This window comes from Aquarana catesbeiana, linkage group LG08, assembly GCF_042186555.1.
Source record: "Aquarana catesbeiana isolate 2022-GZ linkage group LG08, ASM4218655v1, whole genome shotgun sequence".
NCBI lineage: Eukaryota > Metazoa > Chordata > Amphibia > Anura > Ranidae > Aquarana > Aquarana catesbeiana.
This window is the reverse complement of record NC_133331.1, coordinates 284,343,201-284,369,048: the sequence shown is the minus strand read 5'-3', so window position 1 is coordinate 284,369,048 and position 25,848 is coordinate 284,343,201. Positions and strand designations below refer to the sequence as shown.

At 42.1% G+C, this 25,848-nt stretch overlaps 2 protein-coding genes across 3 annotated transcripts in view; both read left to right on the top strand.

The window, feature by feature from the left end:
* The window catches only part of LOC141104655 (uncharacterized), a 73,766-nt gene extending 63,822 nt beyond the window's left edge, over positions 1 to 9,944 (top strand). Inside the window, exon 10 of the mRNA XM_073594321.1 lies at positions 7,180 to 9,944. Coding sequence (XP_073450422.1) covers positions 7,180 to 8,285 — 1,106 coding nt within the window. The 3' untranslated portion in view covers positions 8,286 to 9,944. The remainder of the gene's footprint in view (positions 1 to 7,179) is intronic.
* LOC141104577 (uncharacterized) overlaps positions 1 to 25,848 on the top strand; it is a 96,184-nt gene that overhangs the window by 32,968 nt on the left and 37,368 nt on the right. The window contains exons 1-4 of one of the 2 annotated variants that reach the window (XM_073594189.1): positions 16,297 to 16,480; positions 16,852 to 17,021; positions 17,108 to 17,231; positions 17,348 to 17,445. The exons of the other annotated variant lie outside the window; for it this stretch is intronic. Coding sequence (XP_073450290.1) covers positions 17,147 to 17,231; positions 17,348 to 17,445 — 183 coding nt within the window. The 5' untranslated portion in view covers positions 16,297 to 16,480; positions 16,852 to 17,021; positions 17,108 to 17,146. Of the gene's footprint in view, positions 1 to 16,296; positions 16,481 to 16,851; positions 17,022 to 17,107; positions 17,232 to 17,347; positions 17,446 to 25,848 lie in introns of those variants that run through there. 2 annotated transcript variants of the gene reach the window in all.

The following is a 25,848-nucleotide window of genomic DNA, read 5'->3' as shown; positions in this document are numbered from 1 at the left end:
AGGGCCACAGGTAGAGCACCCTTGGGCTACAGTATGTGCTCATGTTAGTCCTGTCAATATAAGAAGGTGCTCCCAACGACAACTCGTTATGTGTATAAAAGACACCTTTCCACAGAATCTCTTTCTTCCATGCAGACATCATCATCATTGGCAAGACCAAAGAGCTGTCAAAGGAAGCCAGGGACAAGATTGTAGACCTGCACAAGGCTGGAATGGGCTACAAGACCATCAGCAAGAAGCTTGGTGTGAAGCAGACAACTGTTGGAGCGATTATTCGCAAATGGAAGAAACACAAAATAACCATCAATCGCCCTCGGTCTGGAGCTCCATGCAAGATTTCACCTCATGGGGTAAGGATGATCATGAGAAAAGTGAGGGATCAGCCCAGAATTACACAGGAGGAGCTTGTGAATGATCTCAAGGCAGCTGGGACCACAGTTACCAAACAAACCATTGCTAACACAATACGACGCCATGGAAGTGGTTTAATTCATTCAGAGAAGGATTGGGAGGGAGTGCTGTAGTCGGATGAGACCAAAATTGAGCTCTTTGGCATTAACTTGACTCGCCGTGTTTGGAGGAGGAAAAATGCTGACTATGACCCTATGAACACCATCCCTTCAGTCAAGCACGGAGGTGGAAACATTATGCTTCGGGGCTGTTTCTCTCCTAAAGGTACAGATGGACTTTGAGGCCAAGGGACGGGGCCATGTATTGTAAAACCTTGGATGGGAACCTTCTTCCCTCAGCCTGAACACTGAAGATGGGTTGTGGATGGGTCTTCCAGCATGACCCAAAACATGCTGCCAAGGCAACAAAGGAATGGCTCAAGGAGAAGCACATTAAGGTCATGGAGTGGCCTAGCCAGTCTCCAGACCTTAATGGTATACAAAATTTATAGCGGGAGCTGAATGTTTCGAGTTGCCAAGAGACAGCCAAGAAACCCTAAGGATTTAGACAAGAGTAACTGTAAAGAAGAGTGGACCAACATTTCTCCTGAGATGTGTGCAAACCTGGTCACCAACTACAAGAAACGTCTGACCTCTGTGCTTGCCAACAAGGGTTTCTCCACCAAGTACTAAGTCATGTTTTGCTTGGGGATCAAATACCTATTTTACTCACTGAACTCAGTTTATAACATTTGTATTGTGTTTTTTTCTGGATTTGTGGTTGATATTCTGTCTCTATCATTTATAATACACCTATGATAAAAATTATAGAACCTTCATTTCTTTGTAAGTGGGCAAACTTACACAATCTGCAGGGGATCAAATAATTATTTCCCCCACTGTATAGGGCTGTATAGGAAGATGGTGTTACATCATACACTTGCAAATGGAGCTATAGAAGAAGACGGTGTCACTTCCCACACAGGTACGTATATGGGGTTATACGGGATGCTGGTGTCATGTCACACACAGGTACAGGTGCATCTTATAAAATTAATTTACTTCAGTAATTCAGTTCAAAAAGTGATATATTTCAAGCATTTCTTTCTTTTAATGATTATGGCTTACAGCTAGTGAAAACCCTAAATTCAGTATCTCAGAAAATGTGAATATTACATAGGACCAATAAAAAAAAGGATATTTAATACAGAAATGTTGGCTTACTTAAAGTATGTCCATGTGCAGTATAGTATGCACTCAATACTTGGGGCTCCTTTTTGCATGAATTACGGCATCAATGCGGTGTGGCATGGAGGCGATCAGCCTGTGGCACTGTTGAGGTGTTATGGAAGTCCAGGTTGCTTTGATATCGCCTTCAGCTCCTCTGCATTATTGGGTCTGGTGTCGCTCATCTTTCTCCTGACAATACCCCACCGATTCTCTATGGGGTTTAGGTCAGGCGAGTTTGCTGGCCAATCAAGCACAGTGACGCCAAGATCATTAAACCAGGTATTGGTACTTTTGGCAGTGTGGGCAGGTGCCAAGTCCTGCTGGAAAATGGAAATCAACATCTCCATAAAGCTGGTCAGCAGAGGGAAGCATGAAGTGCTCTAGAATTTCCTGGTAGAGGGTCTGTGCTGACTTTGGACTTGATAAAGCACAGTGGACCAAAACCAGCAGATGACATTGTTCTCCAAATCATCAAAGACTGTGGAAACTTCACACCGGACCTCATGCAACTTGGATTCTGTGCCTCTCCAGTCTTCCTCCAGACTCTGGGACCTGGATTTATAAATGAAATGCAAATGTTTTGGTTATACAGGATAACGGTTTAATGTCACACAGGTATATAGGGTTATATGGGAAGATGGGGTCATGTCACACACAGGTATATGGGGGATATACGGAAAGACGGTGTCATGTCACACACAGGTATATGGGGGATATACGGAAAGACGGTGTCATGTCACACACAGGTATATGGGGGATACATGGGAAGATGGTGTCATGTCTCACACAGGTATATGGGGGATATACGGGAAGACGGTGTCATGTCACACACAGGTATATGGGGGATATACGGGAAGACGGTGTCATGTCACACACAGGTATATGGGGGATACACGGGAAGACGGTGTCATGTCACACACAGGTATATGGGGGATACATGGGAAGACGGTGTCATGTCACACACAGGTATATGGGGTTATACGGGAAGACGGTGTCATGTCACACACAGGTATATGGGGTTATACGGGAAGACGGTGTCATGTCACACACAGGTGTATGGGATTATACAGGAAGATGGTGTCATGTCGCACACAGGTATATGGAGTTATACGGGAAGACGGTGTCATGTCACACACAGGTGTATGGGGTTATACGGGAAGACGGTGTCATGTCACACACAGGTATATGGGGTTATGCGGGAAGACGGTGTCATGTCACACACAGGTATATGGGGTTATACGGGAAGACGGTGTCATGTCACACACAGGTATATGGGGGTTATACGGGAAGACGGTGTCATGTCGCACACAGGTATATGGAGTTATACGGGAAGACGGTGTCATGTCACACACAGGTGTATGGGGTTATACGGGAAGACGGTGTCATGTCACACACAGGTGTATGGGATTATACAGGAAGATGGTGTCATGTCACACACAGGTATATGGGGTTATACGGGAAGATGGTGTCACTTCACACACAGGTATATGGAGTTATACGGGATGACGGTGTCATGTCACACACGGGTATACGGGAAGACGGTGTCTTGTCGCACACAGGTATATGGGGATATACGGGAACACTTGGGGCTTCAGATAGATTGAATTGATTTTAGTATGTGTAACATAACAGAAGAACAAACCACAAGACAACAGACAAAGTATTGACACAGAATGTAGGTTGTAGTAATTCAGATCACGGCAAGGTGGCGCTCTCACTCATTGTGAGTGGACAGCACAGACAGGAAGTGATGTAGAATAAAAGACAGGAAGTTATTTAAGGTGCAGACAGGAAGTTCCGGGTGAGAGGAATATTGAGAGGAAATAGAGAACATTTCTGGAAGTGGCAGCAGAGGAGGTAACAAAATGTTATTTTATATTTATACCCAGTAACCCCCCCACCCGTTATGTCCTTCCCCTTCCTCCATAGTCACTGTCAAGTCCTTTATCTTCGGCTGATGAACACATTTATCCAATACGTCATATAGTTAGTTAAGGAAGTCCTAAGAATGGAATAAAAACATAGGTAGATGTTAGAGTTGCCACCTCATCCCTTTAATCCCGGACACATATTGATTACACAGGTTCTGTGGCTGATTAAGGTGGTAATTAAACTCACTTGGTGCCTTATCTGCATTAAATCAGCCTCAGAACCCGTGTAATTCATATGTTCGGGTTTAAAGGGATGAGGTGGCAACCCTAGTAGATGTAAAAGTATTTCCGTTCCATTTCTGCCACAACCTCCAGCAGTATAAACATCTTTTAACTTGGCCGCCATTGTAAACCTCCAGGTCCATGCAGACCTTCGGATGATCAAGGCTTCCGGAAGGCAAATGTAGGGAAGTCTTCTATCCCAGACTTCCCATATCGGCAGATATGAAATGTTATATGATCCCTGTAGAGTGCTGCAAGAAAAGTCTGGAACGGAGATCTCTCTGAATCTGATGACCGGGCACTGTGACCATCGGAACGATAGTGGGTGTGGATGGTGAGTCTCATTGCTCAAATACACAAGATGAAGACTGGGGTCAGTAAGCTGGCCAGCACCAGGTCCCTCTTTGCAGACCTCAGATCATCATGACTCCAGCCCGGCAGATGTTGGGAAGTCTTACCGTGAAAAGAGCACTGCAAGGAAAGTCTGGAACAGAAACCTCTCAGAATTTGCCGACTGGGCATTATAACCATCAGAGTGATGGTGGGTGTGGATGGCGAGTCTCATTGCTCAATTACACGAGATGGGGACTGGGGTCAGTAAGTAGGTCAGGACCATGTCCCTTCTTTGCAGACCTCAGATCATCATGGCTCCAGCCCGGGAGATGTGGAGAAGTCTTATCAGGTAATGTGAAATGACCACCATAGAGCGCCGCAAGGAAAGTCTTAGAAGTCTCTCTTAATCTGCCGACAGGGTATTGTGACCATCGGAATGCTGTTGTGTCTGGATGGTTAGTCATCTCTCAAATACAAGAGATGAGGACTAAGGTCAGTAAGTAGGTCAGAACCAAGTCCCTCTTTGCAGACCTCGGACTTTTGGATCATCGAAGTGATGGTGGGTGAGGCTAATAAGTAAGGATGATCCTACTCTGAACCCACGTGAGCTAGCTTGCCAAGTAACTGTCAGCCCTACTGGCTCAATCATTTGTGGCTAGGGTATTCCCTGTCCCACAGCTATATGTATTCAAGAGTGGTGTGTTGTGTTCTCCAACATTTTAAGTCAGCCTTTCTCAAACTTTTCAACATAAAGGAAGCCCTTAAACAACTCTCTGGTCAGACTACTATATCTACAACTCATGGTACATTAATGTGATGGTCAGTGGGAAGAATGCTCCTTACACGTGCTCATTGGGAAGAATTACACCCTTACAGATAGCTATAAAAGATCAATGGGGTCAGTGGGAACTTATCTGAAAGTCAGAAATAGCTAATTGAACAAGGAACCCCTAGCAACCTCTGGAGGAACCATGGTTAAGAAACCCTGCTTTATGTCCTGGTTACAATGGTCACCAGGACAAATGGAAATAATGAATCTCCCGAGCGGGACACTGAGCAAATAACAAGAATCCCTTTTAGAGGTTGTAACCCTTCCCTACTCCACCTAAAACTAAACTTTTAAAATTCAAAACACTGACCAAAATGCGAAAATCACAAAGATTCTTGGCAGTTTGTAGTGATAGCCGCAATGCTCTCTCATAACAGGTGAGCCACTGACACCAGCAGCTATCTCCACAGGACTTCACAGTGCCTTTACCTCACTGGCTGACAACAGGTAACCAATGCCTAGAAGAGTCTAGAAGTCAACAATAAAATCGTTGAGCTGCTGGCAGGAGAGGTGAGCGGTGCCGGGAATTCTGGGACATTATCCAGTAACAGACAAGGGATGTGTCTGGATGGTGACTGTATCATTGTGTGTGTCAGGTGCCTATAAGGTGTCAGGATGTCACTGTCTATTTCTCCATGGAGGAGTGGAAGTATTTAGAAGGACACAAGGATCTCTACAAGGACGTCACGATGGAGAATCAGCCGCCCCTCACATCACCGGGTAAGAGGAGACTTTATTGTAAAGGAGAGAGCAGTACGGAGGGTCCACCTAGATCCCCCATCATCTGATAAACACATAGAAACAATGTATTCAGTCAGTGTGCGTGTTTCCTACAGATGGATCCAGTAATGGGAACCCACCAGAGAGATGTCCCCGTCCTCTGTATTCCCGGGATTCCAATCAGGAGGATCACAACATCCCTCACCATCATCAGGTAGGTGGGACTGAGCATGTAATCTTGAAACGTTATTGTAAGCAATGAGAGGACATTCTTCTATGTAGTATATGATTTTTGTAAATGCATCCTGTCATCTTTGGGGTTTAGGGTGAAAAATTAGTATACATTAAAGTTGAGGTTAAAGAGGAAGAAGAAGAGACGGTGAGTGGAGATCAGCCTATGGAGGAGGGAGAGATGATTATGAAATGTGAAGAGGAGGAAACTTCTCTAAATATGGACGCACGTAAGTAATAAACACTAAATGTAGAGACATTTAACATTTTTATACTATATCTCTAATAACAGTTTTTTTTCCTTCCCTTTAAGGAAAAAAAATAAATAGGAAACCTTGATTGTTGGCAGAAAAAAATGTCATCAATGTACCTACCTCAGCACTCAATGATCAAAAAAATGATTAAGATAGAAATACAGTATTGTACACCATATATTATACAATTTTCTATACTTCTCTAAAAGAAAATAATCTTTGTATCCATAACACTACCCAGAGTTTTGTCTAAGCTTAGTGGTGCCGCTCCAAGCAGAGATGCACTGTCCTGCTGGTGCTCAGAAATAGGGGTGCCAGCACGATCTCTATGATTAAGCCCCAAATGAGTGGGCCTAACATGTCACGGAGTGTCGCTTGCGGAGCAGCGCTGGATGAGGCTGCCACATACACATGTAACAACCAGGATCGGGTTAGACGAGCGACGATTTAAACAACCCAATGTTTCTAACAAATGAGGTGGAGATACTGTACACCATATGAAAGATTAATCTCCATTCCTCAATATAATTTCATGTTTTCAACAAATGAGGAGGAGATACTGTACACCATATGAAAGGTCCATCTTCATTCCTCAATATAATGTCATGTTCATAACAAATGAGGAGGAGATACTCTACACCATATGAAAGGTCCATCTCCATTCCTCAATGTAAAGTCATGTTCCCAACATATGAGGAGGAGATGCTGTACACCATATGAAAGGTCCATCTCCATTTCTTAGTAACCCATATTTAATAATTGCTTTCCAACAGATGGACAATCATTTCTGAATAACAACGATGGACATCCTATATCTCCAGATTGCAAAGCAGAAGATAATGGCATTGCAATATGTTCTCCAGGATTAAATCCCATTACCCAAATTACACATCACACATCTTACAATATGGCAACATCACTGAATCCCTCTAATCCTGAGGAGCCTTCTGATCATTCACATACTGTGACTTCAGATATCCATCACAGTGCAGACAGATCAACAGATCCATTAAATCCCAAGGCATCTCCATGCGATGGAGTTCAATCAGGACAAAGTTCTTTTTCATGTTCAGTGTGTGGGAAATCCTTTGCTGAAAACAGGTATCTTATTAGACACCAAAAAAGCCACAGTGGTGAACGTCCTTTCTCATGTTCCGAGTGCGGGAAATGTTTTGGTGAGAAAGCAACCCTTGTTGTACACCAGAGAATTCACACAGGTGAGCGCCCCTATTCATGTTCAGAGTGCGGGAAATGTTTCACTGAGAATAAAATACTTCGTACACACCAGAGAAGTCACACAGGTGAGCGCCCTTTTCCTTGTTTAGAGTGCGGGAAATGTTTCACCCAGAAATCACACCTTCTTATACACCAGAGGAGTCACACGGGCGAGCAGCCTTTTTCCTGTTCAGATTGCGATAAACGTTTTTCTCATAAGAGCACACTTCTTGCACACCAAAGAACACACACAGGAGAGTATCCTTTCTCATGTTTAGAGTGTGGAAAACGTTTTTCCAGGAAAGAAAGCCTTTATGGACACAAGAAAATTCACACAGGCGAGCGTCCCTTTTCGTGTTCGGAGTGCGAGAAATGTTTTGCTCATAAAGGAAAACTTCTTAGACACCAAAGAATTCACACGGGCGAACATCTTTTCACATGTTCAGAGTGTGGGAAATATTTCTTTAAGAACAGAGATCTTGTTATGCATCAGAGAATTCACACTGGTGAATGTCTTTATTCCTGCCCAGAGTGTGGAAAATGTTTCATTGAGAAAAGTGTACTTCTTACACACCAGAGAATTCACAAGGGTGAATATCCTTTTTCTTGTTCAGACTGTGGAAAAAGTTTCACTGAGGAAGAAAAACTTCTTAGACACCAGAGAAGTCACACAGGTGAGCATCCTTTTTCTTGCTCAGAGTGCGGGAAATGTTTCACTGAGAATGCAAAGCTTCGAAGACACCAAAGAACTCATACAGGCGAGCGTCCTTTTCCCTGTTCAGAGTGTGGTAAAAGCTTCACTCAGAAACAAGTACTCATTGAACACCAGAGAAGTCACACAGGCGAGCGCCCTTTCCCTTGTACAGTGTGCGGGAAAAGTTTTACACTTAAAGGAAATCTAATTAGACATCAGAATAAGCACACCTGCTGATATTTTTAACAAATGGTATGGTGCAATTTATCAGGTGATGCACTTTAGTCCAGAGAAAGTTATGATAAAAATTGAGGGCATCCATCCTCACAAAAGTTACATTTTATTTACATGTGCAGTCACTTGTTGATGTCTTATATTCCTTGGAGACCCCTATCAGAAAATTTGCCTGCTACAGTTCCTGCCAACACTGGGGTGTCCTATTCATATTTTTGCTCCCAGAGAATGTAGTGTGGATGGTGGAGGAGAGCTGTCAGAGAATGTAGTGTGGGTGGTGGAGGAGATCTGTCAGAGAATGTAGTGTGGATGGTGGAGGAGAGCTGTCGGAGAATGTAGTGTGGATGGTGGAGGAGAGCTGTCGGAGAATGTAGTGTGGATGGTGGAGGAGAGCTGTCGGAGAATGTAGTGTGGATGGTGGGGGGAGAGCTGTCGGAGAATGTAGTGTGGATGGTGGAGGAGAGCTGTCGGAGAATGTAGTGTGGATGGTGGAGGAGAGCTGTCGGAGAATGTAGTGTGGATGGTGGGGGGAGAGCTGTCGGAGAATGTAGTGTGGATGGTGGAGGAGAGCTGTCGGAGAATGTAGTGTGGATGGTGGAGAAGAGCTGTCGGAGAATGTAGTGTGGATGGTGGAGGAGAGCTGTCGGAGAATGTAGTGTGGATGGTGGGGGGAGAGCTGTCAGAAAATGTAGTGTGGATGATTGAAGAGAGCTGTCAGAGAATGTAGTGTGGATGGTGGAGGAGAGCTGTCGGAGAATGTAGTGTGGATGGTGGGAGGAGATCTGTCGGAGAATGTAGTTTGGACGGTGGCGGAGAGTTGTTAGAGAATGTAGTGTGGATGGTGGAGGAGAGCTGTCAGAGAATGTAGTGTGGATGGTGGAGAGCTGTCGGAGAATGTAGTTTGGACGGTGGCGGAGAGTTGTCGGAGAATGTAGTGTGGATGGTGGAGGAGAGCTGTCGGAGAATGTAATGCGGATGATGGAAGGGGAGCTGTCGTAGAATGTAGTGTGGATGGTGGAGGAGAGCTGTCGGAAAATGTAGTGTGGATGGTGGGGGGAGAGTTGTTGGAGAATGTAGTGTGGATGATGGGAGGAGAGCTGTCGTAGAATGTACTGTGGATGATGGGAGGGGAGCTGTCGTAGAATGTAGTGTGGGAGATCTGTCAGAGAATGTAATGTGGATGATGGGAGGAGAGCTGTCGAAGAATGTAGTGTAGAGGGAGAATGCAAGAGATCATAAGATGGATAGCTGAGGGTGGAGCTGCTGAAGAACATTTTATGTATGGAGGGAGCTCCCGGAGAATGTAGTACGGACTTGGGGAAAAGAGATACAACACAGGGGTGTAGAGAGTGTTTAGTTAAGTGGACATTTTTGAAGGAACACAGTGCGGTGGGGGTGATAAAATAATGTCTCTATGATGATGTGGTTTCTGTTGAGGATACAATGTGTGCACTGAGGACTTTTCTGCAATGCAATGTAAAACTCCAGAAGTGACAGGATCTGATAAGAGCTTCATATCCTCTCCTAATACAGTCATTCCTAGGAATAGAATCTGCAAATGATATCAATTTGTACATCAATTTTGAGTTTGACTTACATTATTTAGTTTCAGCAAAATTGTAAAGATTTGAGTAGAAGTAATAATAAAAATTATTTTATGAAGTTTTTTCATTCTTTAATATCAAAGATGTATATTCTATATGTGAATTCAAAATATGGGTGGTAAAAGATTATTAGTTACAATCACAAAATACTAAAGCATTTGTGCTTTTAAGGCACCAGGCATCAAATAATGACAACCACATATCAACATACATAATTAAATTTTTACATAATATAAATAGACTGTACATAAAACACATTAAAAAAAAGAAAATATTCTGAATCGTTTGGTATAGGTGTACCCAAAACAAATATCCAGCCCTCTACAAGCTAATAGCAATTGTAAGTCAACTGCTCTGTCCAAGAATGGACCATGTACAGTACTTTAAATTATTTTATACAAAGAGGGAGGAGACGAGTGTCATTGATGATCTCTACGCGTTTCCCGGTCCAAAAAACTACGTTTATACAATAACAGAATGTAACAATACATTTTCTTACCCAAGGTGCACGTGGCTATCCAGGCGTATTCATCAACCCAAGACTCCCGAGAGGGAGGTTTTGAATTGTTTTATTGCTTTATGAAGTTTTTTGATTCTTTGATATCAAAGAGGTATGTTCTATATGTGATAGTAAAGAAATCCATTTTATATTGATAATGATATTAATAGCAGTAAAAAATTCCAAACCTTCTGCAATGAACTGATGACTCACACGGTACAATACTGGACTACATTTTTGAATAATAAATCACTATAAAATTTTTTTTTTTTTATTCTTTTTTTTTCTATTTTTTTTATCTGGAGATATTATCAATGATAATGGATGTAACACAATAAAAAATCACCACAAGGCAGCTGGTAAAATGTTCAAACATAATACAGACTGCAGTAGCTGGAAACTCCACAAGGTGGGGAGCTCACTTATATTGTGTGGAATGCACAGACAGGAAGTGATGTATGATACAAACAGGAACTTCCAGGTAAGAGGTGAGTTGGGAGGAACTAGAGAGGAGACATTGCTGAAACTGGCAGCAGAGGAGGTAATAAGATTTTTTTTTATTTACACCCAGTAACCCCCCCCCCCCCCCCCTCATGTCCGTCCTTTTCCTCCATAGTCACTGTGACTGACATCTTCAACAGATGCTGATATACACACTGATCCACAAAGTTTTATAATGCCCCAATACATCCTAAATATAGAGCTATTTATCCAACTGTCCATCCACAGCCTTTGGTTTATAGACCAGATACATCCTTAATATAGAACCTTTTATTTGAATTTTAATCCAGAGCCTCTGGTTTATAGACCAGATACATCCTAAATGTAGAACCATTTATTCGACTGTCCATCCAGAGCCTCTGGTTTATAGACCAGATACTTTCTAAATATAGAACCATTTATCCAACGGTCCATCCAGAACATCAGGTTTATAGACCAGATACATCCTAAATATAGAACCATTTATCTGACTGTCCATCCAGAGCCTCTGGTTTATAGACCAGATACAGTACATCCTAAATATAGAACCATTTATCCAACTCCATCCAGAACCTCTGGTTTATAGACCAGATACATCCTAAATATAGAACCATTTATCTGCGTTTTAATCCAGAGCCTCTGGTTTATAGACCAGATACATCCTAAATATAGAACCATTTATCCAACTCTCCATCCAGAGCCTCTGGTTTATAGACCAGATACATCCAAAATATAGAACCATTTTTACAACTGTCCATCCAGAGCCTCTGGTTTATAGACCAGATACATCTTAATTATAGAGCCATTTATCCAATTGTCCATCCACAGCCTCTGGTTTATAGACCAGATACATCCTAAATATAAAACCATTTGTACAACTGTCCATCCAAAGCCTCTGGTTTATAGACCAGATACATCCTAAATATACAACCATTTATTCGACTGTCCATCCAGAGCCTCTGGTTTATGGATCAGATACTTCCTAAATATAGAACCATTTATCCAACGGTCCATCAAGAACCTCTGGTTTTTAGACTAGATACTTCCTAAATATAGAACCATTTCTTCAACTGTCCATCCAGAGCCTCTGGTTTATAGACCAGATACATCCTAAATATAGAACCATTTATCCAACTGTCCAGCCAGAGCCTCTGGTTTATAGACCAGATACATCCTAAATATAGAGCCATTTTTCCAATTGTCCATCCACAGCCTCTGGTTTATAGACCAGATACATCCTAAATATAGAACCATGTGTACAACTGTCTATCCAGAGCCTCTGGTTTATAGAACAGATACATCCTAAATATAGAGCCATTTATTTAATTGTCCATCCACAGCTTCTGGTTTACAGACCAGATACATCCTAAATATACAACAATTTTTTCGACTGTCCATCCAGAGCCTCTGGTTTATAGACCAGATACTTCCTAAATATAGAACCATTTATGCAACGGTCCATCCAGAACCTCTGGTTTATAGACCAGATACTTCCTAAATATAGAACCATTTCTACAACTGTCCATTAAGAGCCTCTGGCTTATAGACCAAATACATCCTAAATATAGAACCATTTATCCAACTGTCCACCCAGAGCCTCTGGTGTACAGACCAGATACATCCTAAATATACAACCATTTATCCGACTGTCCATCCAGAGCCTCTGGTTTATAGACCAGATACTTTCTAAATATAGAACCATTTATCGAACGGTCCATCCAGAACCTCTGGTTTATAGACCAGATACATCCTAAATATAGAACCATTTATCTGCGTTTTAATCCAGAGCCTCTGGTTTATAGACCAGATACATCCTAAATACAGAACCATTTGTATAACTGTCCATCCAGAGCCTCTGGTTTATAGACCAGATACATCCTAAATATAGAACCATTTATCTGCGTTTTAATCCAGAGCCTCTGGTTTATAGACTAGATACATCCTAAATATAGAACCATTTATCCAACTCTCCATCCAGAGCCTCTGGTTTATAGACCAGATACATCCTAAATATAGAACCATTTATACAACTGTCCATCCAGAGCCTCTGGTTTATAGACCAGATACATCTTAATTATAGATCCATTTATCCAATTGTCCATCCACAGCCTCTGGTTTATTGACCAGATACATCCTAAATATAGAACCATTTGTACAACTGTCCATCCAGAGCCTCTGGTTTATAGACCAGATACATCCTAAATATAGAACCATTTATTCGACTGTCCATCCAGAGCCTCTGGTTTATAGACCAGATACATCTTAATTATAGAGCCATTTATCCAATTGTCCATCCACAGCCTCTGGTTTATAGACCAGATACATCCTAAATACAGAACCATTTGTATAACTGTCCATCCAGAGCCTCTGGTTTATAGACCAGATACATCCTAAATATAGAACCATTTATGTGCGTTTTAATCCAGAGCCTCTGGTTTATAGACCAGATACATCCTAAACATAGAACCATTTATCCAACTCTCCATCCAGAGCCTCTGGTTTATAGACCAGATACATCCTAAATATAGAGCCATTTATTTAATTGTCCATCCACAGCCTCTGCTTTAAAGACCAGATACATCCTAAATATACAAGAATTTTTTCGACTGTCCATCCAGAGCCTCTGGTTTATAGACCAGATACTTCCTAAATATAGAACCATTTATCCAACGGTCCATCCAGAACCTCTGGTTTATAGACCAGATACTTCCTAAATATAGAACCATTTGTATAACTGTCCATCCAGAGCCTCTGGTTTATAGACCAGATACATCCTAAATATAGAACCATTTATGTGCGTTTTAATCCAGAGCCTCTGGTTTATAGACCAGATACATCCTAAACATAGAACCATTTATCCAACTCTCCATCCAGAGCCTCTGGTTTATAGACCAGATACATCCTAAATATAGAGCCATTTATTTAATTGTCCATCCACAGCCTCTGCTTTAAAGACCAGATACATCCTAAATATACAACAATTTTTTCGACTGTCCATCCAGAGCCTCTGGTTTATAGACCAGATACTTCCTAAATATAGAACCATTTATCCAACGGTCCATCCAGAACCTCTGGTTTATAGACCAGATACTTCCTAAATATAGAACCATTTCTACAACTGTCCATCCAGAGCCTCTTGCTTATAGACCAAATACATCCTAAATATAGAACCATTTATCCAACTGTCCACCCAGAGCCTCTGGTGTACAGACCAGATACATCCTAAATATACAACCATTTATCCAACGGTCCATCCAGAACCTCTGGTTTATAGACCAGATACATCCTAAATATAGAAATATGTTTAGGGTCGTTGTGCTGCTGGAAAGTGAATCTCCATCCCAGTCTCAAGTCTTTTGCAGACTCTAACAGGTTTTCTTCTAAGATTGCCCTGTATTTGGCTCCATCCATCTTCCCATGAACTTTGACCCGCTTCCCTGTCCCTGCTGAAGAAAAGCATCCTCACAACATGATGCTGCCACCACCATGTTTCACGGTGGGGATGGTGTATTCAGGGTGATGTGCAGTGTTAGTTTTTCGCCGCACTTTTTTGGTCTCTTCTGACCAGAGCACCTTCTTCCACATGTTTGCTGTGTCCTCCACATGGCTTCTCACTAACTGCAAACAAGACTTGTTATGGATTTCTTTCAACAATGACTTTCTTCTTGCCACTCTTCCATAAAGGCCAGATTTGTGGAGTGACTAATAGTTGTCCTGTGGACAGATTCTCCCACCTGAGCTGTGGATCTCTGCAGCTCCTCTAGAGTTACCATGGGCCTCTTGGCTGCTTCTCCGATGAATGCTCTCCTTGCCTGGCCTGTCAGTTTAGGTGAACAGTCATGTCTTGGTAGGCTTGCAGTTGTGCCATACGCTTTCCAATTTCAGATGATGGATTGAACAGTGCTCCGTGAGATGTTCAAAGCTTGGGATATTTTTTTATAACCTAACCCTGCTTTAAACTTCTTCACAACTTTATCCCTGACCTGTCTGGTGTGTTCCTTGGCCTTCATGATGCTGTTTGTTCACTAAAGTTCTCTAACAAACCTCTGGGGCTTCACAGAACAGCTGTATTTATACTGAGATGATATTACACACAGGTGAACTATATTTACTAATTAGGTGACTTCTGAAGGGAATTGGTTCCCTAGAGTTTAGTTAGGGGTATCAGAGTAAATGGGGCTGAATACAAATGCACGCCACACTTTTCAGATATTTATTTGTAAAAAAAAATTGAAAACCATTGATAATTTTCCTTCCACTTCACAATTATGTGCCACTTTGTGTTGGTCTATCACATAAAATCCCAAATAAAATACATTTACATTTTTGGTTGTAACATGACAAAATGTGGAAAATTTCAAGGGGTATGAATACTTTTTCAAGGCACTGTATATACAGTATGGACTCTCATCTTGGACTGATTAATTACATCATGATGTTCTATTGATATGTGCTTTTATTCACCCCACCTCTAGGGCACTCCTTTTTCTTAGTGGAAGGTACAATCTTTGGTCCAATCTGTGTTGGGAAGCCATTTGAATACTTTATGATCTTGTGCATCGATGCTAAGTTTTTGTTTTTTTTTAATGTTTTTTCATTTTTTGTTCCACAAACTTATAAATAATAAAACACTAACAAAATATTGTTTTTTTTTATATAATTTTGTTTTATTCTTTGAATTATAATTGAAATATATCCTCTGTGTGATAATAAAAAAAATGAGTTCACTGTGTATTGATGATGATATACAAAAAATAAAAATGATGTAATGGATCCACCCAGAAGTAATGTCCTGCACTGGAGGTAGGCTAGCCTTCTGCCCTGGCCAGGATGGGGCGCTACACAAGGAAAATATTTACACTGGCTACCTTTATAAGAAACATTCTTCCCACTGATAATCAATGTAAGGAGCATTCTTCCCACTGACCACCAATGTAAGGAACATTCGTCCCACTGACCACCAATGTAAGGGGTATTCTTCCTACTGACCACCAATGTAAGGGGTATTCTTCCCATTGGCCATCAAGGCAAGCGCAATCCTTCCCACTGATCACAATGTACTCACTGACCCTAATGACTTAATTTCAGTTCCCTGGGACCTGAAAATAATTAAAAGGATTCCTCTGGGGTAAATAGTTTAGGACTGTTCTACAAGGTTGGAGGAGCTGAGGGGAACAATACCATAACCACCAGGCCTGTAGCCTGTCTGAAGACATCAAATTTCTTGAACACTACGTTATATTATAATGCTATATTTCAATTTTCCATTTGGTTTTCATTCTCTAGTTTCATATTTTGTGTTTTTTTAATTATTTTTTTTTGGTCTGCATTATATATAAGGTATAATCCAGGTATGTAAAACAGATGAAAGGAATGTAAGGCAACAGGTGAAATGTAGAAAAAAAATGTAAGCTGCAGTATATATAATCTCCACAAGGTGGGGAGCTCATTTATTGTCAGTGGAACGCACAGACAGGAAGTAGTGTGAGGATCAGACAGAAAGTGATGTCAGGCACAGACAGGAAGTGATGTCAGGTATAAAAAGGAAATTCCGGGTAAAAGGTGAGTCGGAAGAAAGTAGAGAGAAGACATTGCTGGAACTGGCAGTAGAGGAGGTAATAAGATATTATTTTATATTTACACCTAGTAACCCTTCTGTGATAACTAAAAGTGCAGAGAGAGTAGACGGAGGATAAGCACAAGGGACTCAAGGTGATGTATGCTTATTGAGGGGGTTTCCGTGCGTCGACGTTCCAATGCACCACAACTCCATCAACAATTACAATTATGTCAGGATGGCACCTCAAGTCCCAGCAATCCCAGTTCAACTGATGCTGAACTACAAGTCCCAGCAGTCCCAATGCTCAGATGGCAGTACACAGGAAACACAGAGCTACAAGTACTAGAAGTTTGTTTACCAAATGGACTGGTCAGGAGGGTTCTGGGAAGTCTGCAATGATAATTGTTACTTTCTCTCTTTAAACAGGATTACGAAGTAGTGAAGAAAACATCTGGTGATCCATTAACACCCAGAAGTTGTTTTCAGGGACATCACCCTTCACAGTGCCTTCACCTCACTGCCTGACAACAGATCTAACCAGTGCCAAGAAGATTCTAGAAGTTACCAAGAGGATAATTGAGCTGCTGACAGGAGAGGTGAGCGGTGCCGGGAATTCTGGGACATTATCCAGTAACAGACAAGGGATGTGTCTGGATGGTGACTGTATCATTGTGTGTGTCAGGTTCCTATAAGGTGTCAGGATGTCACTGTCTATTTCTCCATGGAGGAGTGGGAGTATTTAGAAGGACACAAAGATCTCTACAAGGACTTCATGATGGAGAATCAGCCGCCCCTCACATCACCGGGTAAGAGGAGACTTTATTGTAAAGGAGAGTGCAATATGAAGGGTCCACCTAGATCCCCCATCATCTGATGAACACATAGAAACAATGTATTCAGTCAGTGTGTGTGTTTCCTACAGATGGATCCAGTAATGGGAACCCACCAGAGAGATGTCCTCATCCTCTGTATTCCCGGGATTCCACACAGGAAGATCACACCATCCCTCACCATCATCAGGTAGATGGATCCAGTAATGGGAACCCATCAGAGAGATGTCCCCCTCTGTATTCCCAGGATTTCACAAAGGAACATCACACCATCCCTTACCATCATCAGGTAAATGTCCCCAGACTGTATGAGATTATACTCATCTACATAGTCTCTGCCTTTTGGTGCTCACATTTCAAATGTTATTTTCTATCGTTCTGTTGATTTAGTTTGAAGAACAGACATATATGAAAGTTGAGGTTAAAGAGGAAGAAGAGGGGACGACTGTGATGCGTTATCAGGAGTCTATGGAGGAGGTTGGGATGATAGTGACATTTAAACAGGAAGAACCTTCTCTATATATCAAAACAGGTGAGTCCTAAACATAGATTGATGATTGAGGATCTGTAGACCTTCACATTATCAGGTTAGATGATCTCTACAAGGACGTTATGATGGAGAATCCTCCACCTCTTTACACCACCAGGTTAGATTTGACTTTATTGTAAAGGAGAGAGCAGCACGGAGGGTCTACCTAGATCCCCCATCATCTGATAAACACATACAAACAATGTATTCAGTCAGTGTGTGTGTTTCCTACAGATGGATCCAGTAATGGGAATCCACTAGAGAGATGTCCCGGTGATCTGTATTCCATAGATTCCACATCGGAAGACCACACCATACCTCACCATCATCAGGTAGAAGAGACTTAAAAATGTATTCTAATCTATGAGAGGATATCCTTCAACTTAATCTCCTTTTCCCTTTTATAAATGTATTTTATCATATTTTGGGTTTAGGGTGAAGAAATGAAAGACATCAAAGTTGAGGTTAAAGAGGAAGAAGAAGAGATGTTCATGAGTGGAGATCAGCAGTCTATGGAGGAGGGGGAGAATATGAAAAGTACACAGGAGGAATCTTCTCTACATATGAACACAAGTAAGTAAAAAACACTAAATGAAGAAACGGTTCACATTTTGATTTTACTTCTATGAGTATAAAGTATGTATTTACCATCATATACAACTTACTTGTCATTGTTGATCCAAGATTTACGTGATTGCCTTAGGGGATCAGAAAGAATTTATTCCTTGTTGGAGGAGCAAACTGGACCATGCTTCATAAGGGATTTTTTCTTTCCTCTGGATCACCTGAGGGTTTAGGTTTTTTGTGAAGACAGGGTTTCAATGTACTTATTTTTCCGTGGTTAGATTTGATCTTGTGTCTTTTTTCAAACCAACTATGTGACTATGTTTCATGATGTAAAATGAACTGAAAAGGCACATTCTGTGATATCACCCAAAAAAAAAACTGTAAAGCAGTTGTCAACCAAAATGAAGGCAGAAAACCCATGTAAAGTTTGGTCCAATTTTCACCAAGATGCATAAAAGAATTCTTTCCTGATCCCAAAAAGGCATCAGGATGACTCTCTGAATCAACAGTCAACCATATTTTTTATAGCAGTCATTTATATAATATAAACTGTATATATTTCTTATAGAATATTTTTATTCTCTGACCATCTTCTGTAGTATGTCCCCAGTCTTTAATCTGTCCATGTTCTTTGACCATATTCCGTAGTAGGTCTCTAGTCTTCCACCATCTTCGGTAGTTTGTCCACAGTCTTCGACCTACTTCTGTAGTATGTTCACAATCTCAGACCATCTTCCCTAGTTTGTCCACAGTCTCAGATCATCTCCTGTACTATGTCCACAGTCTCTGACTACCTTCTGTAGCATATCCACAGTCTCTGGCTACCTTCTGTAGCATGTCCACAGTCTCAGACCATCTCCTGTAGTATGTCCGCAGTCTCAGACCATCTCCTGTAGTATGTCCACAGTCTCTGACTACCTTTTTATAGCATGTCGACAGTCTCTGACTACCTTCTGTAGCATGTCCACAGTCTCTGACTACCTTCTGTAGCATGTCCACAGTCTCTGACTACCTTCTGTAGCATGTCCGCAGTCTCTGATCACCTTCTGTAGCATGTCCACAGTCTCTGATCACCTTCTGAAGCATGTCCACAGTCTCTGACTACCACTGATGACCACTATCTTCAGTGGTCTTGGGATTATAGAAAGTTGGGTTACTTGAGAGGTCTCTGGCCTTTGCATACCTATTATACTTATAACATTTATTTAAAAATTGCTTTCCTACAGATGGACACTACAGGAATACCTCAGAGGAACATTTTATTATATCCTCACATAGTAATGAAGATAATGACTTTGCACAACATTCTTCAGGAAATAATTCTTACCAGTTACTAAGATCAATGGATCACACCAACAATGACGGATCTTCTGATATATTACATACTGTGACTTCGGATGTCCATCTACGTTTTCACAGTTCAAATAGATCAACAGGTTCATCTAATCCCAAGGAATCTTCTTTAGGTCATGATGGAGTCCACACAGGAGAGAATTCAATGTCGTGTTTGGTGTGTGGAAAATCTTTCACTGACAACAAAGCACTAATTAGACACCAGAAAAATCACACGGCTGAGCGTCCCTATTCATGTTCCGAGTGCGGGAAGTGTTTCCCCCAGAAAGGATACTTTCTTTTGCACCAGAGAATTCACACAGGCGAGCGTCCTTATTCATGCTCAGAGTGCGGGAAATGTTTCCCTCGGAAAGGAGTTCTCATTGAGCACCAAAAAGTTCACACAGGCGAGCGCCCTTTTCCTTGTTTAGAGTGCGGGAAATGTTTCCTTCAGAAAGGGGACCTCGTTAGACACCAGAGAATTCACACAGGAGAACGTCCCTTTTCATGTTCAGATTGCGGGAAACGTTTTACTCAGAAAATCGTACTCCTTACACACCAGAGAATTCATACAGGTGAATTGCCTTTCTCTTGTTCGGAGTGCGGGAAATGTTTCTCTAGGAAAGAATACCTGGCTGGTCACCAGAGAATTCACACGGGCGAGCCTCTTTTTTCGTGTTCAGACTGTGGGAAATGTTTCAGTCAGAAAGGAAAACTTGATAAGCACCAGAGGACTCACACAGGGGAGCGCCCATTCTCATGTTCAGAGTGTGGGAAATGTTTCATTCATAAAGGAGATCTTGTGGTTCACCAGAGGAGTCACACTGGAGAGCGTCCTTATTCTTGTTCAGAGTGTGGGAAAAGCTTCCTTCAGAAAGCAGTACTCATCGAACACCAGAGAATTCACACAGGCGAGCGCCCTTTCGCTTGTTTAGAGTGCGGGAAGTGTTTTGCTAGAAAAGCATGCCTTGTTGCACACCAGAAAATTCACACGGGTGAGGGTCTTTTTTCTTGTGCGGAGTGCGACAAATGTTTTAGGTTTAAAGGAAGTTTAAATAGACATCAGAGGACACACACTCGCTGACACTATTGACAGATGTATGGGTGCGTTTAGCAGCTTGACCCACTCAGTACATTCAACAACTGTATGATGAAAAAAGGAATTCATAGAGAAATTGAACTTGGCAAAAGTAATATTTCAATGAGGGATCGTTTACACTTCCTTCAAATTGTGGCATTGGGCTTTTTTGAAGCACTCTGAAAGTCAATCAAAGCTCCTCTCACTAAATAAAATGGTGACCTTAGAGTCCTCCTCACACGTTGTGTTTGCTTAGCTTTAAAAAATATCCTCCATGTTGGTTTCTTGGTGCTTCAAAGCATCTTCAAAGCCTCCATAGAAGTCTACGACAACACTCGCTTGAAGCACCTGCAGCTTTTGAGAGGCTTTTATTCAGTGTTGGCTTCGCTTTGGTATTGCAGATATGAGATATCCCAGAATGCACTGGGAGACCAACAAACGAACCGGAAAGATATCAGCAGTCACTTCTGGTTCATGTATTTATATTCTTTGTGTGTCTGGTGCAGACGTCACCTCTGGTGTGCAGCGTGGAGCAGCAGGAAGGTGAGCGGGGTCCAGGCTGGAGTGGAGCAACTAGAATACGTGGTGTGCAACAAGGGAACGCTATAGTGGAAGGTGAGCGGGACTGGAGAGAGAGGACTGAGCAGCAGAGGCTCCGCACAGCTTGGGGACTGAAGCAGGAGAAACTAGCAATGTCACACGTGGTGTGCAGCATGGGAGCAATATAGCAGGAAGGTCAGTGGGGACCAGAGAGAGAAGAGGATCAGCAGAACAGAGTGTTACTACTGAGTAGTGGAATCAGCATTGTTGGGAGTTACTTAGAGGGATCAGCAGAGCTGGGGGTTACTAATGAGTGAGGGATCAGCAGAGCTGAGGGTTACTAATGAGCGGGGGATAAACAAAGCTGGGTGTTACTACTGAGAGGACGGTAGAACATTATTGGCAAGCACTCTGTCAAAACATGGGGAAAAAACAAGCAATCAAGACAAAATGTTGGCAATTGTACAAATACACAAGCAACAAACAGCAATATATGGGAATAAACATGTAGAGGCAATAACTGGAGCCTCAGATTGTATAATTGACTATTAGGATAATTGTGAAAGCATGTGTCCCACAAAGGTGAGTACCTGACTAGAAACCATGACAATCCACGAGGAAACAAATAGAACATTGAATTTGTGATGGACAACCATACCAACACAAGGGCAACAAATAAGCAATGTAGTCGGAGAATGTAGTGTGGATGGTGGAGGAGATCTGTCGGAGAATGTAGTGTGGATGGTGGAGGAGATCTGTCGGAGAATGTAGTGTGGATGGTGGAGGAGATCTGTCGGAGAATGTAGTGTAGATGGTGGAGGAGAGCTGTCGGAGAATGTAGTGTGGATGGTGGGAGGAGATCTGTCGGAGAATGTAGTGTGGATGGTGGAGGAGATCTGTCGGAGAATGTAGTGTGGATGGTGGAGGAGAGCTGTCGGAGAATGTAGTGTGGATGGTGGGAGGAGAGCTGTCGGAGAATGTAGTGTGGATGGTGGGAGAGTTGTCAGAGAATGTAGTGTGGATGGTGGAGGAGATCTGTCGGAGAATGTAGTGTGGATGGTGGAGGAGAGCTGTCGGAGAATGTAGTGTGGATGGTGGGGGGAGAGCTGTCAGAATGTAGTGTGGATGGTGGAGGAGAGTTGTCAGAGAATGTAGTGTGGATGGTGGAGGAGATCTGTCGGAGAATGTAGTGTGGATGGTGGGAGGAGATCTGTCGGAGAATGTAGTGTGGATGGTGGAGGAGATCTGTCGGAGAATGTAGTGTGGATGGTGGAGGAGAGCTGTCGGAGAATGTAGTGTGGATGGTGGGAGGAGAGCTGTCGGAGAATGTAGTGTGGATGGTGGGAGAGTTGTCAGAGAATGTAGTGTGGATGGTGGAGGAGATCTGTTGGAGAATGTAGTGTGGATGGTGGAGGAGAGCTGTCGGAGAATGTAGTGTGGATGGTGGAGGAGAGCTGCAGTAAAATTACACATCTGTGGTCCGATGTGTGCTGGGAAGTAAATTTTATACTTTTGTACATCAATTTCTAGCTTGGTTTTCACTTTATTTTTCAGAAATGTTGTAAACGTTTAAACACATTCAGTTGTATGTATTGTTTTTTTAAGAATTGTTTTCATTGAAATTCAACTGAGGTATAATCGGCTTGTGATAATAAAGAAATGTTTCTGTTTTATATTGATGATGATAGGTATAGCAATATTTTTAAAAAATATATATATATATATATGTTATATATAGATTTTTGGTTATGTTTCTGATTTTTTCTCGTTATTTAGTTTTACATTAAGGAATAATAAAACACTATCAATTTATTGGTGTTTTTCATTCTTCTCCTTTTTTTTTTTTTTAATTATTTGAAAATATAATGTGCGTCTCTAATAATGGATGTAACACAATAGAAAAATGCACCACAAAGTAGTTAAATGTTAAAACAGAACATAAACTGCAGTATATATAATCTCCACAAGGTGGTGATCTCATTTATAGTGTGTGGAAAGCACTGACAGGAAGTGATGTATGATACAAACAGGAAGTTGCGCTTTAGCTGGGAGAAAGTAGAGAGGAGACATTGCAGGAACTGGCAGCAGAGGCAGTAATAAGATATTATTTTCTATTTACACCAAGTAACCCCCCCGTCATGTCCCTCCTCTTTCTTCATAGTCACTGTGACGTCTTTTACCTCCAGCAGATGCTTTTAAACACAATCTAAATTCTGTATAATAACAATATATAGAATGTAACAATGTATCTTCAGCTACATACTAACTACAGAGCCTTTAATTGCATTCTTCATCCTGACCCACTGATGCCAGCAATGGGGCACTATTCCTGCTGCTGCCACCAATGATGGGGCACTATTCCTGCTGCTGCCACCAATGATGGGGCACTATTCCTGCTGCTGCCACCAATGATGGGGCACTATTCCTGCTGCTGCCACCAATGATGGGGCACTATTCCTCCCACTGACACCAATGATTGGGCACTATTCCTCCTACTGACACCAGTGATATGGTACTATTTATCCCACTGAAACCAATGATGGGGCACTATTCTTCCCACTGACACCAGCGATGGGGCACTATTCCTTCCACTGACACCATTGATGGGGCATTATTCCTCCCACTGACACCAATGATGGGGCACTATTCCTTCCACTGACACCATTGATGGGGCACTATTCCTCCCACTGACACCAATGATGGGGCACTATTCCTTCCACTGACACCATTGATGGGGCACTATTCCTCCCACTGACACCAATGATGGAGCACTATTCCTCCCACTGACACCAATGATGGGGCACTATTCCTCTGCCTACTGACCACAGGTGCTATGTAATTTTTTGACTTCCACTGACCACCAAGCCTGAGGCAGTGTTTATTGACACTGGGGCATTTTCTACTTCCACTGGCCAGACTCAGGCTCCCTTTAAACCTGAAGGACCATAAACCAGACCTTTGTTTAGAAAGTTTGAAGACCCCTGTCCCACATCTTACACGTTTTGCACCACTTAATAACATGCATTCTGTCCAATCCAATATTTACCAAGTAAAACTTATCTTTGAAGCCCTACTAGAAATTAAACTTTCTTCACCCTAAGATGGAGAAGTGAAGGTCTGTGTCCCCATCATCCTGATGTCCCTTCACATCCTGATCTCTATAAACACCCATCAACTGGACAGGAAATGAGGGGAAATTTCCCCAACCAGAACGCAAAAAGAAGACATCCTTCAACAGAGGTTCAAATTGTTCTCCAGTGGACACAAGCCAAAATAAAAGGTGCTGGTTAGAGTTAAGCGTTAAAGTGTATCTAAACCTTTCTTGTCCTCAGATTACAGCACTCACCCTACTGTAATAAGATATCAAAAATAGGACAGAACTACAGGCACCTCCCTTTCTCCTCTTCTCTGCAACATACAGGGGTGGAGTTCGTTAGTCCTCATAGATAGCTAAGAATGCAGCACAAGAAGTTACCACTTAATGATTTTTTCCAGCACAGTTGCACTTACCACTCTAACTAAATACTTTAAGTCGTATTTTTAACAGACCAAATGAAGCCATTATGAGAAGGTCATTGTTGGAATTTACAGATACTTCTACTTACTCTAGTTTACTCAGTGAGATTACAGAGGTCAAAAGAAGGCGTCTGAGCTATGAGAGAAACTCTCTGCAAACGTTATTCATCCCAGTACAGTCCAGATAATTCTCACGTTATCATTCATCTGCAAAGAGGAGCGTCTTGTAGAGGTCACATGACCAAAACGATGGAGGTGGCTAAAGGCCAAAGCCAAATGACTGTGAAGATATTAGACCTCTCTCTGGAGATCATCTCTACCTGCTGACCTGAGAGGTGAGAAACATTTTGGGAGGGTCACTCAATAGCTGTAACTAAAACACAGACAGGTCAGGAGGATTATGGGAAATCTTTAGTGGCGATTGTTACTTTTTCTCATGACACAGGAACATAAAGTAGTGAAGAAAACATCTGGCGATCCAACCAGCAGCCATCTTCACAGGACATCACCCATCACAGTGCCTCCACCACACTGCCAGACAGCAGAGAAAATCAGTGCCAAGAAGATTCTAGAAGTCACCCAGAAGATCATTGATCTGCTGACAGGAGAGGTGAGCGGTGCCGGGAATTCTGGGACATTATCCAGTAACAGACAAGGGATGTGTCTGGATGGTGACTGTATCATTGTGTGTGTCAGGTTCCTATAAGGTGTCAGGATGTCACTGTCTATTTCTCCATGGAGGAGTGGGAGTATCTAGAAGGACACAAGGATCTCTACAAGGATGTCATGATGGAGAATCAGCCGCCCCTCACATCACCGGGTAAGAGGAGACTTTATTGTAAAGGAGAGAGCAGTACGGAGGGTCCACCTAGATCCCCCATCATCTGATAAACACATAGAAACAATGTATTCAGTCAGTGTGTGTGTTTCCTACAGATGGATCCAGTAATGGGAACCCACCAGAGAGATGTCCCCGTCCTCTGTATTCCCGGGATTCCACAAAGGAAGATCACACCATCCCTCACCATCAT